This window comes from Talpa europaea (genome assembly GCF_964194135.1).
Source record: "Talpa europaea genome assembly, chromosome: 9".
In the NCBI taxonomy this organism is placed as follows: Eukaryota; Metazoa; Chordata; class Mammalia; order Eulipotyphla; family Talpidae; genus Talpa; species Talpa europaea.
In genome coordinates, this window is record NC_140076.1 from 20,796,568 (window position 1) to 20,815,528 (window position 18,961).

An 18,961-nucleotide genomic window follows, 5' to 3' on the forward strand; every position below is an offset into this window, starting at 1 on the left:
ACCTGCCACTAACACTCGTCATTTTATCCCCAACAAAAACTCCACTCCTTACAGAAAAATAAGTATGTGTACTTTTGCACATGCTGGCCCTTTACCTGAAATACCTCCCATCATTGTAAAACCTAGTTCAGATTTAACGTTCTAAAAGATTTATTTGACCATAATCCCTCATTTCTGTTATGTAACCTGCATATACTTACATAGTTTTGCAATTATACTATTCTGGGCTGGAGTATTTTCAATGTGGGGGTGTCCTAATTATCTCTGTAACTCCAATACTTAATAATTAGTGGCTCCCCATTGCTACAAAAGTAAACGTGGACATTTTGGGTTTTTGGGAAAAGCCTCCAGGCTTCCTGTCAGCCAATAAAATAGCTTATAGAATTCAGCTGAATAAAAAGAATCTTTGCCAAGTATAATGTAGAAATAGGTACCCGAAAAGCTAGTAAGAAGTGTCAGTTTACTTGTTTCTGGACACTTTCACTAGCTATTTTATTTGTACTTGTGTCAGTGCAAGACAGTCTTAATTACCTTAGGTTTATAATAAATAATTCAACTTTTTTTTTTAAATTGTCTTAGCTATTCTAGGTTCTTTGTATATTTTATATACATTATAATTATCTTGCATCTTTCACAAAAACTGCTGGGATTTTGATCTGTGGCTCAGTTTGGGGAAAAGCGACTTAACAATATTGAGTATGCTGTATCTCTCCATTTATTTTGATCTTCCTTAATTTCAGCTTTCTTTTGTTTTCAGTGCACAGGTCTTGACAAATTTCTTTAGATTCGCTCCCATATATTTGATGTTTTATAATGCTATAAAAATGATCATTTAAAATAAATAATTTTATTTCTCATTGTTCTAGTACAGAGAAATACAATTTTTAAATTTCAACCCTACTGAATTTACTTAACAATTCCAACATTTGGAGAGTCTTTTGAATTTTCTATGTATAAAATGTCATTATAAATAATGACAATTTTCCTTGTTCCTTTTCAATATTTATATTTTCTTTATTCTTGCATTATTGACCTGACTAGAGCCTCTTGTACAATGATGAAGGGAAGTGATGAGAAGAAATTTTTAAATATTGACCTTATATTTTCCTATGAGCCTGCTTGATTCACTTATTCTAGTAGTTTTTGTTGGGGAAGAAGAGAGAATTTCATAGGTTTGTTTGTTTGTTTTTTTTAAGATTTATTTATGCATGCAAGAACTAGGGTACAGGCCAGAGGTGCAGGGGGTGAGAGGATTCATCAGAGACAGTGTGGAGAACAGAACAGGCAGATCTACTGAAATACACTGCTGAGGAGAGTGGCGGGAGAGACAGGAGAGGTCTGCCTCGCCATGTGGGTAGCTCCCTGGCCAGCCAGGAATCAAACTCTTGCTGCAGAGGCTGCAGATAGTGTCACAGTGTTGTGCCTAACCCCTTGTGCCACCAGGGTGGCCCCTCTTAGGGGTGTTTATATACACAACTATGTTGTCCACAAATAAAGATGGTTTACTTCTTTCTTTCCAATCTTTTTTTTTTTTTTTAAATAGAAGCATGTTATTTATTTATTTATTTGTTTTGTTTGTTCATTTTCTTTATACATGCACTGGGTACAGTCAGAAGCGCGGGAGGGTGCGAGAATTCACCAGAGCCAGAGCAGGGAGCAGAGCAGGCAGAAGGACCGAAGGACACTGCTGAGGGGAGCAGCGGGCGGCAGGAGAGGTCTGCGCGCCATGTGGGACCCTCCTCCGGTGGCCGGGGAGCAGCCAGGGATCGAACCGGCGCTGCAGAGGCCGCGGGCAGCTTCGCAACCCAGCATTCAACCGCTGCGCCACTGGGGAGGCCCTCTTTTTTTTTTTTTTTAAGATTTATTTATTCACACATACAGGAACCAGGGTACAGGCCAGATGTGCAGTAGGGTGAGAGGATTCACCAGAGACAGAGCAAGGAACAGAACAGGCAGACTGACTGAAATACACTGCAGAGGGGAGCAGCGGGCGAGACAGGTCTGTCATGCCATTTGGGTATGGGTATCTCTGCAGCCTGTCGGGATCGAACCCGCACTGCAGAGGCTACAGACAGCTTCACAGCGCTGAGCTCAATGGTCTCTGCCACCAGAGATGCCCTTTCTTTCCAGTCTTTACACCAGATCTCCATAAGTATTTTGCTTTAGCTTAAAGAATTTCCTTTAGCATTTCAATAATACACGTTTGCTGGCAAATCCTCACCATTTCCATATATCTGAAAATATCTTTACTTCATCTTCAGCTTTGAAGGATATTTTTACCAACTGCAGGCTTTTAGGTAGATTTTTTTTTCCAGCATTTTTGAGGATACTCCATTGCCTTCTGGCCTTCATTGCTTCATTCTTATATTTGTTTGCCTGATGTTAATATCTCGTTTTTCTCTAGCTGCTCTTAAGATTTGCCTTCTATTTTTGGTTTTCACTGGTGTGACTATGACATGTGTAGTTGTATGTTTGGATATTGTAGTTGTAGTTGTTTGGATATTGATAGAGCTCCTAGAATTCACGTGGTTTGATGGCTTTCTTCATTTGTGTGAAATTGTTCTGCCAGTATTTCAAGTATTTTTTCTTCTGTATTATCTGTTTTCTTTTAGGAATCTGTTTACATATATATTACATCTTTTTGAAATGTCCTACCAATTTCCTGAATTATATGTATTTTTATCCTTTTATGTATCAGTCTGACTACTTTCTACTAATTCTAGTCTGCTAATTTGATATTAAATTCATCTGTTGAATTCTTAATTACCCTATTTTCCAGTTCTCAAATTTACGTGACTTTCTACTCAACTCCATCTTTTTCTCTATTTTCTCAAACATATCAAAGTCCTCACCTGATAATACCAATTTGAGCCACCCATGGGTGTTTCTGTTTTCATTTTCCCCTTGGTGTCTAGTCAGTCTTGTTTTTCCCCATAAATTTTTATTGTATACTAGACATCAGGCTGAATAATTTTAGAAACTCTGGGTGCATTTCCTCCAAAGGGACTAAATTTCTTTAGGCAGGCAGATAGTAGACAGGTAGCAGCTTACATAGATCCTACAGAGGGTTAAAATTACTAAGCCTTGTTAGCGCTGATGACTGATGTATTTTGGTTGACCTCATCTTCTAGAAGGTGATCTTTACTCCTGGGGTATCACCCTCTCTCCTATCACTTGGAGTCTGTGCTGAAAGTACAGGTCTTTACCAAGTACCCTCTTCCTTTGCTGAACTTCAATTTCAGCTCTGTTCTTAGCTCTGCTGTAATCTCTTCTCAGCTCATTAGCCTCCTAACTTCTGTTTTCTGCTAGGTTTTTTTGGAATTTTATTCTGTAGTATGCAGTTTAGGAGTCAGCTAGTAAGTAGAAATGAGCAATATTTTATGCAGAGCCTTAAGGGCCTTATTTCTCTGTCCCATTTTCTTCCAGATTGTGCCTCTTGCATTCTAAACTACTTGGGCAACCTAGGAGTCCTGTCTCCTGCTCAAGCTTTCTGGCTGAGGTTTTTCCCTCTGCTCTATCCTGGAAAGTGCCCTCAGCTTTAATTAACAAGTAAAGCTTGTTGGGCCTCCCCAGTGGCGCAGCGGTTGAGCGCTGGGTTGCGAAGCTGCCTGCAGCCTCTGCAGCGCCGGTTCGATCCCCAGCTGCTCTCCAGCCACCGGAGGAGGGTCCCACATGGCGCACAGACCTCTCCTGCCGCCCGCTGCTCCCCTCAGCGGTGTACTTCAGTCCTTTTGCCTGCTCTGCTCCCCGCTCTGGCTCTGGTGAATTCTCTCACCCTCCCACGCTTCTGACTGTGCCCAGTGCTTGTATAAATAAATAAATAAATAAATGAATAAATAAATAAATAAATAAATAAATAAATAAATAAATCTTAAAAAGAAAGAAAGAAAGATATTAAAAAAAAAACAATTAAAGCTTGTTAATTTTATAGTTGAGTAGGGAGAATGTCTGGAATGCTAAAACTACACTGTTAAGCCTGAATTTTATCAGTCTTACTTTTATTCTTTTATTCTTTAGTCTGGAACTGAGTTGGTTTAGAAGCTGAATAGGATTTGAATAGACAGAAATGACTTCACAGAAGGAACAATAAGAGCACATGCATAGTGGAGAAGAACTGAGATTATGGTGATGCAGTTTGAAGCATTGGTTTATATAATCAATATGGTTTATACTATATTTATGCCTGGGTTAACACAAGAGAAGACTAGTTCTAGAAGAAAGCATATAGATAAATCTACCAGAGACGTATAATGCAAAACTATATTGGGGAATAATGGATGAAGGAAAGGAAACCAGGAATCTTGGCATGAACTAGCCTAAACACATTTTGGGCTTCCAGTAAATTACCATAGTTAAAAGAAAAAAAGATTGTAAATCAGACTCTATTAATTCACATTTTATTTTAAGAATATGGAAACTGTTCCCCGAGAAGACACCTGTTAGTTTGAAACCGGATGATTCCTTTGCATCAGATACTAAAATGAAAGAATCACTGATAGAGGGTGAATGTGACAAGGTAGTGACACCACAACTGGGAAATCTGAATGAAATTAAGATGGAACCGGACAACGCTCAGGTAAATATTTGACATTTTCTTTTTTCTAGAACAGTGTTGTAAGTTTTAGTTGTGCATTTACTGCTCAATTGGTATAAAGTCATAAATCCTGGGCCTCCCTGGTGGCTCAAGGGGTTAAGCACCACACTATTAAGCAGTCCGCAACCTCTGTAGCACGAGTTCGATCCCCGGCCGGCTAGGGAGCAACCCACATGGCGAGGCAGACCTCCTCTGTCTCTCCCACTGCTCTCCTCAGCAGTGTATTTCCATCAGTCTGCCTGTTCTGTTCCCCATTCTGTCTCTGGTGGATCCTTTCACCTCCCTACCCCCACATCTCTGGCTTGTACCCCAGCTCTTGTATGCATAAATAAATAAATCTTTAAAAAAAAAAAAGTCTTAAATCCTTATTTCCCCAAAGCAGTTAATAAAAAAATATAAGATATATGGGGTTAAGTATCATAAAAACAAGCCTATATGCAAAAAAAGTGACTTAAGGGAAGAATGCTATATTTGAAATTGGAATTTTACATTGATGAAAGTGTTACTTAGGATATTATGGGTTTGGCTAAATTTAGTACCTTTTTTTTTAGATTTATTTTTATTTATTGATGCATACAAAACCTGAGGTATAGGCCAGAGGTGCAGTGGGGTGAGAGGATTCACCAGAGACAGAGCGGAAAGCAGAACAGATGAATCTGCTGACATACACTGCTAAGGGGAAGCAGCAAACAAGACAGGAGAGATCTGCTGCGCCACGTGGGTTAGCTCCCTAGCCAGGGATCAAACTTCTGTTGTAGTGGCTGCTGATAGCTTGACAGTGCTAAGACTTAACCCCTTGCGCCACCACGGGGGCCCTATTTCTAGTATTCTTTTTTAGAGATGGCATTAAGTAAATCAGTATTAAGTAAGGATATAACTCCTATTGAGTTGATGACTCTGGGGAATGGTATCCATCTAGAAAGTCCAAACTAACAATTATTGTGTTTTAAGGTCTTTATGAAATTGTTACCTTCATAAAGTAATAATTAAATGATTATTAGAACAAGTAAGAAAAATAGATCTCATTGAGTATGACTACTAATCATGTTATTAGCCAAATGGTACCAAAAGGGGAATGCTTATCTGTGGACCACGTCAATTCAATTGTACAATTCACCCAACAGACTTGAGCATAATTTATCACTCTTTACTGAATGACTGGTTTCTTAAATACATTGTATTCACTATTTTCAACTCTTTTTTTAGGAGTATTGTCAAGCCCAACAGCCCAAAACTCAGGATAATGAACTGAAAATAAACACTACGTTTTCAGACAGTGGTAATAGAATTTTTTTTTAAGTTAATCATATTTATCCTGACCAATATGAGAGCTAGTTTATTCTGATATTTTAGAATACCTTTGAATAGTGCATTGTTTGTTTCAAGTTTAGGAGAAGTAACTTAGAAAAGAAACGAAAGAATGCATACTTAATCTATGTAAACATTAACACTTTTTTTCTTCTTGTTTTGTGTATATAGCTTCACAGTTGACTACAGGCATTCAACTTTCTCTGGCATCATCTGGCATGAATAAAATGCTTCCTTCGGTTTCAACCACAACTATTCAGGTCTCCTGTTCTGGTTGTAAAAAAATCCTCCAGAAGGGGCAAACTGCTTATCAGAGGAAAGGATCTACTCAGCTTTTCTGCTCTACACTGTGCATCTCTGAACACATTTCATCTGCCACTTTACCAGCTCTTTCCAAGAGAACATGTTCAAACTGTTCAAAGTATGTAATTCTAACTGAGTTTTCCCCTTTACTTCCTTCATAGATCTTGAAGAGAGGCTTGGTTATAATTTTCTACATTTTCACTTTTTTCAGAAGTATTAACTTGTTTTAATGAAAAGAAGCTCTTCCTGCTTCAGAGTCTCTTATATATTCTTCATAATTTCTTTGTTTATTGAGAAATTTACAGAAATTAAAATGTGAGTTGTTTCTCTTCTACTTCAAATAATGTAACTTCCTAAACTTATTCTACTACTCCTTTCATCTGAAATTTTCTATGAATGGAATTATTGTATGTCCATTCTACTTTATCATTTAACTCTATAAGGAGCAATCTACTAAAAATTTAAGTAGTTATTTTGGATCTTGCAAGGTATAAAATTATATATGTGTCTCTTACAATGGTAAATGAAGTTGGTTAAATCTTTCGAATTATTAAATAGGTGTAGATAAACATAGATGTATGTGTGTAATCTTTTCAAGATTGCTGTGAGCTATTATTATTTAGCTCTTAGTTGCTAAATTTTTACGTATGTAAGGTCACATAGGTATAGAGAAAGTAAATAGTAGTTATTTACTATAGTAGAAATAGTTGCTATTTCAAAATGAAATAGCAAAAAATGTCCAGAACTTTGAAATTTACCCTGAGAAGTATTAAATCAGCAGCTTGAGAGTCCTATCATATTATAATTCTATTTGTTAGTACTCATAAATGGTAATGCTGCATTTTAAATGTCTTTGTTTCAAAGCAAGAAAACACGTAGACTACCAATTTACTTTAAATATAATGAATTCCTTTCAAATAATGTCTTGTTTTGGAATCAGATTGCCATAAATTGAATCTTGCTTTCTCCATTTTGAGTTACATTGTACAAGTCAAAGTGTAATCCCTTGAATAGCTATGTCAGTATCATCTGGGAGCTTGTTAGAAAGGCAGAATGTCAGGTCTCATCCATACGTACTGAATCAGAGCTGCATTTATCCCCATTTGATTCACATACCTACTGAAGTTGAAAACACTGCAAATTTCTTTCTTAGTATTCTGATCTGTTTTGTTAAATGTACATAAGAATTATGAACATTGAGTAATATATTTGTTATCAGAACAACACTGGCATCTACTAAGACTCAGTTAAGTGTTAGCCTTCACTATCTCTTAAACTTACAACCCCTTTTTACTGGTTGCTTCAGCTCCTTGTTTGACTGATGCTTTAGGTGTTATTTGTTGCTTCAAGTCTTACTCCCTATAACTCTATTTACCTTGCTCTTGTGCTTTTTTCAGTCTTTCAGTACTTACTTTGTCTTTTCTCTTTTTTTGCTTTGGGCTGTATGGCACTCTGTTCAGCCTGATTTCTTCCTCTGCAGAATCATAAAACTGGAAGGGACCTTAGAGATCATCCAGTCCAAACATTTTCTTTTGGTTTTGAGGAAACTGAGGCCCTGAGAACTTAAGGTATCATGTTGCTGTTTGGAGTTTACCTACTATACATCTTCTGCAGTTCTCCCAGACAGATTGAAAGGGTTAAAAACAGGAAAGATTTAGTGTTCTAAGGCAAAGAAATTCAGTATGAGCAAAAATATGAAACAAGTTTTACTTCCTCTAGAAAAAAGAAATTTTATTTTATATAAAATACTGTTTTATAGCTTGGTGGAAAGTTGGTAGTAATGCTTATGCTGGGAGAAATCTTCCTTTGTTCAGAGTAATCTATGTTTTTTTACCACAGCTTTTTTTGATTCTATTTTCATTAGCCTCTTACAGTAAATAATATACACTTAAGACTTTAGCTAATTATTGTTGAGGTTTGTTTTGTAGCAATGATTTAAAATCTATTTTGAGTTAGTGCAGTTTTTATTCTGCTTCATGAATTAAATGAAAGATAGTTTTGAAAGTGACGTGTTAAATCATGTTAGAAAGATATGACTTCAAGAAGTATCCTTTCTACATAGTGGTATCCCAATTCAAAATAGGCCCATATATTAATGCTATAATATTTCCATAGGAAAATTGTTCAAATCCATGCTCAACCCTTGTTTAAGCTAATGTTAGGCACTTTTAACAAAATGCACTTTTTGATTTATAAGGCCTCAGAAGCCAGCAGTCTAGCATGCTAATAGCAGTAAGAAACAGTTAACATTTTCAAACTTCTGTGCTTCTGCTGATGTAGTTTTTTCTGCCTTCCTCTCATCTGACTAATTTCTTTCTATCTTTAAGGTCTGCCTCAAATATCTGTACCTCTTGTCTATTCCCACACCATTCTTTCCCCTCCTCTTATTATCCAGCCCCTATATACTCAGGTATATTGTTGCATGGTCTGTGTTTTCATAACTCCCAAGTCACTGATCATAAAATTGCAGTTTAAAGGACAGATGTTACCCTGGAGTACAGGCCAGAGGTTGTGGGGGGTGGGGAGGGGCAGTTGAGAGGATTCACTAGAGACAGAGTGGGGAACAGAACAGGCAGACTGATTGAAATACACTGTTGAGGGGAGCAGCGGGCAAGACAGGAGAGGTCTGCTGTGCCATGTGAGTAGCTCCCTGGCTGGCCATGGATTGAACTCACTTCTGGGTAATGGTTTGTCTGATAGTTCTTTTAAGTAAAACTGTTCTATGGAAAAGTAACTCACTCAGATTGTAAATTATAACATCCCACATTATATTTTCCTTAAGACAATCATTGTACTTTAGTGTGAAGGAGAAATACTTTATATGTCAGTCCCATTTCATCATATAGAATATTTAAAAGATGTACTCAAGGATCAAGTTTAATAAAGTGAATAATTTTGGGGCCTCCCTGGTGGTGCAGGAGGTTAAGACTCAACCTATGAAGAAATCCACAGCCACTGCAGCACTAGTTCAATCCCCAGCCGGGAGCTACCCATATGGTGCAGCAGACCTCCTGACTCACCCACTGCTCCCCTCAGCAGCGTATTTCAGTCAATCTGCCTGTTCTGTTCCCTACTCTGTCTCTGGTGAATCCTCTCACCCCCCACACTTCAGGCCTGTACCCTAGTTCTTATATGCTTAAATAAATAAATCTTTAAAAAAATAATAATAAAGTGAATAATTTTTACAGCAAATACATGGTAGTGAATAACACAAATATTAGTGCAGTTTGGTACCACTGCCTTGTTTTATTTTAAGGCTCTGGCAGTTTTACCAACCATTCCTTTTTTCCCCCTCCCAGTTTATACAGTGACATTCATATAACAAAAACTATTTTAGTATCATTTAATACATTTATATTGTGTATGACTACCACCTCTGTCAAGTTCCAAAACATTTCCATCACTCCAAAGTAAAAGGCCTTATCCATTAAGCAATTCACACCCTTTCTCTCATTCCTTTCCCTCAACCCCTAGCAACCATCTATCTGCATTCTATCTACCGGTTTACCTATTCTGAATTTTTCATGGAAATGGTATCACACCTTTTGTATCTTACGTCTTCACTTAGCATAATGTTACTGAGTTTCATTCATGGTGTAGCATATATATCAGTGGTTAATTATTATTTGTAGCAGAATAATAGTCCATATATATGCACATACTTTGTTTTGTTTATCAATTCATTCGTTGATGAACACTTGGGCTGTTTGCCTTTTTTGGCTATTGTGAGTAGTGCTGTTAAGGAAAGCATGTACATGTCCCTGTTGAGTACCAGTTTTCAGTTATTTTGGGTATATTCTTGGGAGTTGAATTATAGAATCCTATTGTTGCTTTTGCACCATCTGTTCAAATGTCAACACATTAAAACAGGCAAATAACATCTTAATATTATTATGAAAGTAGTTTTGATCTCAAGGTCCCCTGAAAGTATCTTGGGGATTTGTAGTTCATACTTTGAAATCCTTTGTGCTGTAAATTCTGAAGCTGGTCTTTTATGAACATGTAATCATTCTGTTGTCCCTAATGTCAATTGGTAGAGGCTAGGTAATCCTCAAAATTGCATCCTCTGTGTGTTTTATAATTCCTACTAATACTCAGTAGGGGGACATTTAGAGAAACTAATACTTAAGGAGTTTCAGTGACTTTCCAATTATTATTTTACTGGAAGTAGATACCAAACTCAGGCTTTCTTTTTTTTTTTTAAGATTTTTATTTATTTATGCATACAAGAGCTGGGGCGTAGGCCAGAGTTTGGGTGGGGGTGGGGGTAAGAGGATTCACCAGAGACAGAGTGGCGAGTCGAACAGGTGGATCAACTGAAATACACTGCTGCAAACTCTGGCTTTCTTATTTCAAGACTGATGATACCAGTGTGTCATAGTTCTTAAGGCTAAATGAAACAAATGGGAGCAGATCCATTGAGGGAGTAATTTACCAATGAAAAGAGATTGTAATGTTGGTAAAGTACTTAATGGTACCCTTGTTAATTTGTTTTCAGAGACATTTTAAATCTAAAGGATGTGATCAGTGTCCAGCTGGAAGATACTACCTCTAGCAAAAATTTTTGCAGCCAATCTTGTCTTTCATCATATGAAGAAAAACGAAAACCACTGGTTACTATATGTACCAGTAGCATTTTAACCAAATGCAGCATGTGTCAGAAGACCAATGTTGTAAGTTGCAGTTTATTTTAATCTTTAGAAACTCTGATTAATCTGCTTAAATACCAGTTTTTAATGGAATTTTTTTTTAATCCTAGATTCAGTATGAAGTAAAATACCAGAATGTGAAGCATAGTCTTTGCAGTAATGCCTGTTTTTCAAAGTTTCACTCTGTTAACAACCTCATCATGAACTGTTGTGAGAACTGTGGAGCTTATTGTTATACTAGTTCTAATCCATTTCATATACTTCAGATGGAAGGACAGTCTCATTACTTTAATAGTTCAAAGACTATAGCAGCATATAAGCAGGTATGGATAAAGCTTTATTGCATAAAGTAAGGACCATTCCATTTGAGTTTGACTGCATAAGGCTCATGACAAATCAAAGATTGAGTTCCTTTCATTAGTTGGACTGTGAATTCTCTTACTTTTTGGAAATGTGGGGATATAGATCTTAGTGCCATTGAAAATAGCCTTAGTTTGCAAGATGATAAAGGTGATGAAATAAAAGACTTCTGGCAGTTTCTTCTTGCGGGACAATTCATGATAAAGACTGTATAGAGATTTTTCCTAAAGAAACTCAAGGTGATCATCTTACCTTGAAGAACAGAAAAGCAGGTGGACACTTGTTTATAAATCACAACTAAATACAAGAGTCTACTGGTCAGTAAGACTCAACCACAAGTATTTTTAATTCTGTGTATTTAATTCTTACACCTAAGCAAGATGAAGATGAATCAAAAATGTCACATGCTTTTTCTGAATCTGTCATAGGAAGATATAAAACTGTAAGAAATAACCCCTTACTTTGGGTAGATCTGAGAACAAGCTGAACCTGCTTTGGTGGACTAAGTGACCCAAAAAGACCCAACTTTATCCTATAAATTCTTCCTTTCAAACAAACAATGGATTATGGGAGTCTCAGTCAGCCACAGCTCAAATAGGGTATTCATGAGCCACATCCTTTCTATGGCAGAAAATCTATACTATGAGAATATCTTGCCCTGGGACCAGAATTGGGACAATTAAAGGTCTGAAAGTTCTTCCAAAGGCAAAAAATGCCATTACTTATATATATATTTGTGTGGGGTGGGGGGGGACCCTCACCGTCGGCTGGGGAACAAACCAGTGCTACAGAGGCCGCAGGCAGCCTTGCAGCCCAGCACTCAACCACTGCGCCACCAGGGGAGGCCCTACTTATATTTTTTCTTTACCCCTCATATTTAATACATAGACCTTATTCTGTTTTTAAGAACCTGTGTTGAATACTCAGTTATTCAGCCTGTATGATAGGGCAGGATAATTTGAGTAAATGAATTAAAAAGTACCACATAACCCTGTGTCCAGCATATAAGACATCATGAGATTGTGATATAGGAAAAAAAAAAAAACATATTGTTAGTGAGATATTAAGAATAGAAAAATGTTTATGATTCTGAATGGGATGACATTTTTAAAAGAGGATTGTTTGGTATAATTGTAACTGTCTTAACCACATCTTAATAATATGTATTAATTATGTATTAGCTTTTGCACATGGATAATAAATTAGTTATAGATTATACCACTATTGTTGCTTAATATTAAATATTTGGTCAACTGTTAGGGTATTTTCAAAATATAAAAATTTTAACTAGTAACAGATGAGAGTAGAAATTTTCAAAATTATACTCTGCCTTTTGTTTCATTGTTCCTTTGCTAATATTCTATTTCATAGAAAAAAAATCTATAAAAGGTATAATAATTTCATTTATTTTTATACCTTGCACTCCCAAAAGCGGTTGTATTTCTTCATTGCAGTCAGTCTTCACTTAAGTCCAGAAATGATGATTCTTGTTTCACTAGAAAGAATAGGTGATGAACTTCACAGTTTATACCCTTTTCCTTTGCACACTTATTACTTACTGTGAACAAATACCTAGTAGGCTGCAATTTTTACCATGAAGTTAGCCTAGAAAAACAGCAATTCCTGTAGTATCTTGTAATGTGTATGAAGCACCCTTTTCTGGCTTATTAGTGCAAATAGAAGATTATCCTGAATTGATGTTTATCAGTTGATTCTGATTGAGAAGATGAGCATCCCATAACTTTCTTCATTTCTTGCATATGCATTATTACATCTCATAAATAACACAGGTAGTTATCTAGTTAATTGAGCAATTTCCTTCATTATAGTCATTGTAGTCTATAATGCCTTTTTCTGGTTTTTAGCAAAAAAGTATAAAAATGAGGCTTCTTTGTCATACTTCAACTAAATAATGGTAATGGGTATATGCTTTCTTTTACAATATGTTAACAATATGTGTCATATACCAGGAATATGAATATTATTTTAATCTTTAAACAGAAGCCAGCCAAAACACTTACACCTGTTCTTTGCAAATCATTGAAGCCCCCAGATGAAATGATTGAAACTACCAACGAGTTGGGGAAGACAGAGCTTTTCTGCTCTATTACTTGTTTCTCTTCTTACAGTAAAGCTAAGATGACTTCTTCTACAGGTAATGTTTGTTTAGCGGTCATCAGAGGTTTAGTAACTTTTGAAGAACTTTACAGTTCTTCTTTGGCTTAAGTCAAAATAATCCAAAACTTATTGCAAGGAAATGTTTCCCAGTACTGTATAAAAAGAAGGCTACACTACTAGCAGAGATATTTATTTCTAAAAACTGTTATATTAGAATATAGAATGTTGTACTTGGCTCTGCTTTGTAAATACAGAACTGTTAGTTTTATTTTTCTCAGAAAGTAAAGGTAGGAGACACTTTAAAGATCACAAATAAACCAGGGTCAACATGTATTCTATCAAAGAACCTCATTTAGGACCAGTAGAGATGTTTACATAGACAATAGATTAAATGATGCTTGTAAGGTTTCTACATCATGCAAACTGGCTATTTATTGAATCTCTGCAGTATAGCTTAGAGATGGTTCTAGCTCCATTATTGTTATGGTTTGTGACTCACGAAAGAGTGAAAAATGATACCAGTAGGAGATTCTATAGGAGCCTTTTTTTATCTTCATGGGTAATTTCACAGTAAAGATTTGCTTGAAATTTCAAGCAAATTGTATAAAAGGACTGGAAAATTGTGTGCAAAGGTAAAAGACATAAAACAATGAGAAATGTAAATTATCGGTTTAATGTTACTGATGTCCTCCTAAAGAACCTGTCTATCCTTAAGCACTAATAAAAGTCAACTGCCAAACCCAGCACTTGCCTACTATTGAGTAGTTGCATTGTTTTTGAAACACTTGTTATTAAACAGTGCTTTCTGATTGATTGGTTCTAATTTTTAAGAACGCTTTCTGTTTATTTTTATCAGTAAATGTTTCCATGGTGCAGGATGCTTCAAGGGAGCTCCCTTCTCCAAAGGAAGCTACAACTCCAGTTATAAGCAATATAGTGTCATTGGCCGATGCTCATGTTGCCCTGCCTGTTGTGAACTCGGAGGTCTTACAAGGTAAAATTGATATGAAAATAGTTGACATGGACACTGTTTTGCCATACTTGGTGAATATGCCTATAGTCTGTTTTCTTTGTGTTGCCTGATATAAGCAATTACAACTTAGAATGCTTTTTTTAGACTGTTACATGATCTTGAATTTATGTATAATTTCTTTTACCAGATACAGTTTCTTCAGTAACAGCAAATGTCATTGCAGATGTAAGTTTTATTCTTAACTTTTTTTGCTACTATTTTATTTTTAATTTTTTTTAAGATTTATTTTATTTATTTATGCATACAAGAACTGGGGTATAGACCAGAGGTGCAGGGGGTCAGAGGATTCACCAGAGACAGAGTGGGCAGCAAAACAGGCGGACCTACGAAAATACACTGCTGAGGGGAGCAGCGGGTGAAACAGGAGAGGTGTGCTGTGCCATGTGGGTTAGCTCCCTGGCAGGGGATTGAAATTCTGCAGTAGTGGCTGCTGACAGCTTAATAGCACTGAGACTTAACAAGGAGGCCTGCTACTATCTTTGGTTCTTTTTTAAAGATTTATTTATTTATACAAGAACCAGGGTACAGGCCAGATGTGCGGGAGGGTGAGAGGATTCACCAGAGACAGAGTAGGGAACAGAACAGGCAGACTGATGAAATGCACTGCTGAGGGGTGCAGCAGGCGTGACAGGAGAGGCCTGCCACACCATGTGGGCCCCTCGCCGGCCAGCCGGGATCGAACCGGCACTGCAGAGGGTGCGGACATCTTGACAGTGCGGCGCTCAACCACCTGCGCCACCAGGGGAGGCCCCTGCTACTATCTTTTAATGCATATTTGAGCATATTTGTTCCTGTTTGATCCTAGAGCTCAAAAAAATAGAGCAACATCTTTTGATGTTCACATTCAATTTCCCAATCCTCAAATTTGACTTGAAATTTTTAATAAGAATATTTAAATAGAAATGTTATTAATCATAGTTCTTCCTCTAGGTTTTTACTAATTTTTTAAAGATTTATTTATTTATGCATACAAGAACTGGGGTACAGGTCAGAGACGTGGGAGGGTGAGAGGATCCACCAGAGAGAGGGGAACAGAACAGGCAGACTGACCGAAATACACTGCTGACGGGAGCAGCGGGTGAGACAGGAGAGGTCTGTGAGGCCATGTGGGTTTTCTTCCTGGATGGCCAGGAATCAAACCCTTGCTGCAGAGGCTGCAGATAGCTTCACAGTGTGGCGCTCAACCCGCTGCGCCACCTGCGAGACCTGGTTTTTACTAATTTTAAATGTTTCTTTTTTTTTTTTTTAAGATTTATTTATTTATTTATACAGGCACTGGGTGCAGTCAGGAGTGCGGGAGGGTGAGAGAATTCACCAGAGCTAGAGGGGAGAGCAGAGCAGGCAGAGTGACGAAATACACTGCTTAGGGGAGCAGTGGGCGGCAGGAGAGGTCTGCTCGCTATGTGGGACCCTCGCTGGCAGCCAGGGATCAAACTGGTGCTGCAAGAGGCTGCGAGCAGCTTCGCAGCCCAGCGCTCAACTGCTGCACCACTGGGGAGGCCCTTCTTTTTTTTTTTTTTTAAGATTTTATTTATGCATATAAGAATTAGGGGGTAGAGCAGAGGTGTGTGTGGGGGAAGGGGATTCACCAGAGAAGAGTGGGGAACAGAACAGGCAGATCTGCTTAAGGGAGCAGAGGGCAAAATAGGAGAGGTCTTCTGCGCCATGTAGGTTGCTCCCTAGCAGGCCAGGGATCAAACTCATACTGCAGTGGCTGACAATGGCTTCATAGCATTGTGTCTTTAACCTCTGTGCCATTAAGGAGGCCTTTTAAATGTTTCTTAAGCAATTCTAGTCACCTGAGAAATAAAAATCGTTAAAATTTCATCCAAAAGATCCTTTGAATATTTAATGCTAAATCTAGTTGCAAATTATAATTAATTGTTAATGTTTCCCCCTAGTGGAGCTTATATTGTAACTTACCCATTCATTTTATTGTTATTAGAATAGATGTATTTGATTTTTAATTGATACTGAAAATTTGTTAAAGCGAACATTATTTTATGATTTTCTCTTAAAGATTTCTAAGAGTTCACCCAGTGAATCAAGTGGTAGTATTCCTAATAGTGGTATGGAACAATCAAGCCCTTCGCCATCTTCATCAGCACTCAGTCCACATGTAGTTGGCTCCAGTTTAGCAGTACAAAAAGATCAAGTGTCAAACCAGAATTCTACACACAGTGTGAAATCTGTGAAAATTAGTGATGGACCAAAATTTACGTCCAAAGTACAAAAATTTAAAGGTAAATCACAAAGTATTAAAAAATCTTGGTGTTCAAATTTTCAGCATTTGGAAAACAGTACTAAAAAGGATGTGACATTCTGTTACTCGTGCCAGTTGTTCTGCCAAAAATCTCTTACCTGTGGAGGAGAGTCATTTGCAGCCCAAGGAATTTCTAATTGGAAAAAAACACTGGAAAAATTCAGAAAGCATGAAAAAAGTGAAATTCACTTGAAGTCTTTACAATTTTGGAGGGAATACCAGTTTTGTGATGAAACTGGCAATGATAATTTATCTATTAATTCTAAACAGATAGAAGGAAATAAAAAGTACCTGAAACTTATAATTGAAAATATCTTATTTTTTGGCAAGCAATGTTTACCCTTAAGAGGAAATGACCAATCTGTTTCATCTGTGAATAAAGGCAATTTTTTAGAATTGTTAGAAATCAGAGCAAAAGATAAAGGAGAAGAAATATTTCGACTTATGAATTCACAAGTTGACTTCTACAATAGCGCACAGATTCAAAATGATATTATTGAAATAATAAAGACTGAAATATTGCAAGATATTGTAAATGAGATCAATGTCTCCTCAGCTTTTTCAATAATATGTGATGAAATAACCGATTGTGTCACTAAAGAACAACTTTCAATTTGTGTCAGATATCCACATAAAACAGCAAAGTCTATCTTAATTAAAGAACGATTCTTGGGTTTCATAGATATTGAAGAGGTAACTGGGACCAATTTACATAGGACTATCAAAACTTACCTGCAGCAAATTGGAGTTGATTTGAATAAAATACGTGGCCAGGCCTATGATAGTACCACTAATTTGAGGGGGAAATTTAATAAAATTGCAGCAGAATTCAAAAAAGAAGAGCCAAGAGCTTTATACGTACATTGTTATGCACATTTTTTGGATTTAACAGTAGTTAGGTTTTGTAAAGAAGTAAAAGAACTCCGAAGTGCTCTAAATACTCTCAATTACTTGTTTAATACTATTCATATGTCTGGAGAAATGTCTGCAAATTTTCAAAAGATTTGTAAGCTAAATCAAAACAAAACATGCAAGAAACATATATCACAATCTTGTTGGACAGTCCATGATCGTACATTACTTTCTGTGATTGAGGGTCTTCCAGAGATTATTGAAACACTAGAAGTTGTATCAAGCCACTCTTCAAACACAAGTTTGGCTGATGAACTGAGTGATTTGTTGGCATTGATTTCCAAATTTGAGTTTATCTTTTGTTTAAAATTTCTTTATCGAGTGCTAAGTGTTACAGGAATTCTTTCCAAAGAACTTCAAAGTGAAACCATAGATATTTTTTCATTGTCTTCAAAAATAGAAGCAATTTTGGAATGTTTAGCATCTGAAAGAAATGATGTCTGTTTCAAAACTATCTGGGACGGAACAGAAGAAATATGTCAAAAAATAACCTCTAAAGGTTTTGAAGTTGAAAGACCTTCTTGTCAGAAAAGAAGAAAAATTCAGAAATCAATAGAACTTGGCAATTCAGATAGTATGTTTTTCCCTACTTCAACAGAAGAGCTATATAAAGTTAGTATTTATCACCAAGGATTGGATAGTGTATTACAAAATTTAAAATTATGTTTTTCAGAATTTGATTACTGCAAAATGAAGCAGATTTCAGAACTGTTATTTAAATGGAATGAGCCATTAAGTGAAACAACAGCCAAACATGTTCAAGAATTTTATAAACTTGATGCAGACATCATCCCAGAACTTAGATTTTACCGACAGTATGCAAAGCTCAATTTTGTTATGGATTATGATTGTATTAACTTCATCAGTCTTGGCTATTTGTTTATTCAACATGGTCTTCACAATAATATTCCTTGCATATCAAAGCTATTATATATTGCGTTGTCTTGGCCAGTTACTTCAGCAAGTGCTGAAAACTTATTTTCTACTCTGCCTCGTCTTAAAACATATTTATGTCATACCATGGGACAACAGAAGCTTAGTGGCCTGGCCCTAATGGCTGTTGAACAGGAATTGGTAAATAAACTGATGGAGCCAGAAAGACTGAGTGGAATTGTGGAAAAATTTATCCATCCAATGAAAGAAATATAGTGCTTGCTAATTTGAATTTACCCAGAAGAAATTTGTATTCAGTGGTCACAGTTTTTATTTCAAAGTTTTGTCTTTAAAGAAAAAAATTTTTTCAACAGAACCTGTAACACTCATTGGGTTCAAAATTCAGAAAACATGGAATGATAATGAAAAGTCCTCTTTTTTTTGACACCTGATTACTCGTCACTGAAGGTGTTCTGTTTCTTAAATACCCTTTTGGAGATATTTTTCATAAATGATAGTGTACATTGCACTGTTCTTCAACTTACCTT

General features: G+C 36.6%; 1 protein-coding gene across 6 annotated transcripts; it reads left to right on the forward strand.

Moving 5' to 3' along the window:
* Window positions 1–4,465: 4,465 nt before the first annotated feature.
* ZMYM1 (zinc finger MYM-type containing 1) lies at window positions 4,466–18,801 on the forward strand (the record flags this gene model as incomplete). Of its 6 annotated transcripts, none has more annotated exons than XM_084242891.1 (9): window positions 4,466–4,576; window positions 5,801–5,873; window positions 6,074–6,323; window positions 10,704–10,878; window positions 10,965–11,177; window positions 13,216–13,369; window positions 14,189–14,326; window positions 14,493–14,530; window positions 16,386–18,801. In XM_084242891.1, the coding sequence occupies 9 exons, from the start codon at window positions 4,481–4,483 to the stop codon at window positions 18,687–18,689; spliced, it is 3,441 nt and encodes a 1,146-aa protein (XP_084099017.1). In that variant the 3' UTR covers window positions 18,690–18,801. The 6 variants fall into 6 exon arrangements, with proteins under 6 accessions (XP_084099017.1, XP_084099019.1, XP_084099018.1 ...); XM_084242892.1 differs by having other exon boundaries at window positions 4,469–4,576; window positions 5,801–5,870; window positions 16,395–18,801; XM_084242889.1 differs by having other exon boundaries at window positions 4,481–4,576; window positions 14,243–14,326.
* Between the last annotated feature and the right edge of the window lie 160 nt (window positions 18,802–18,961).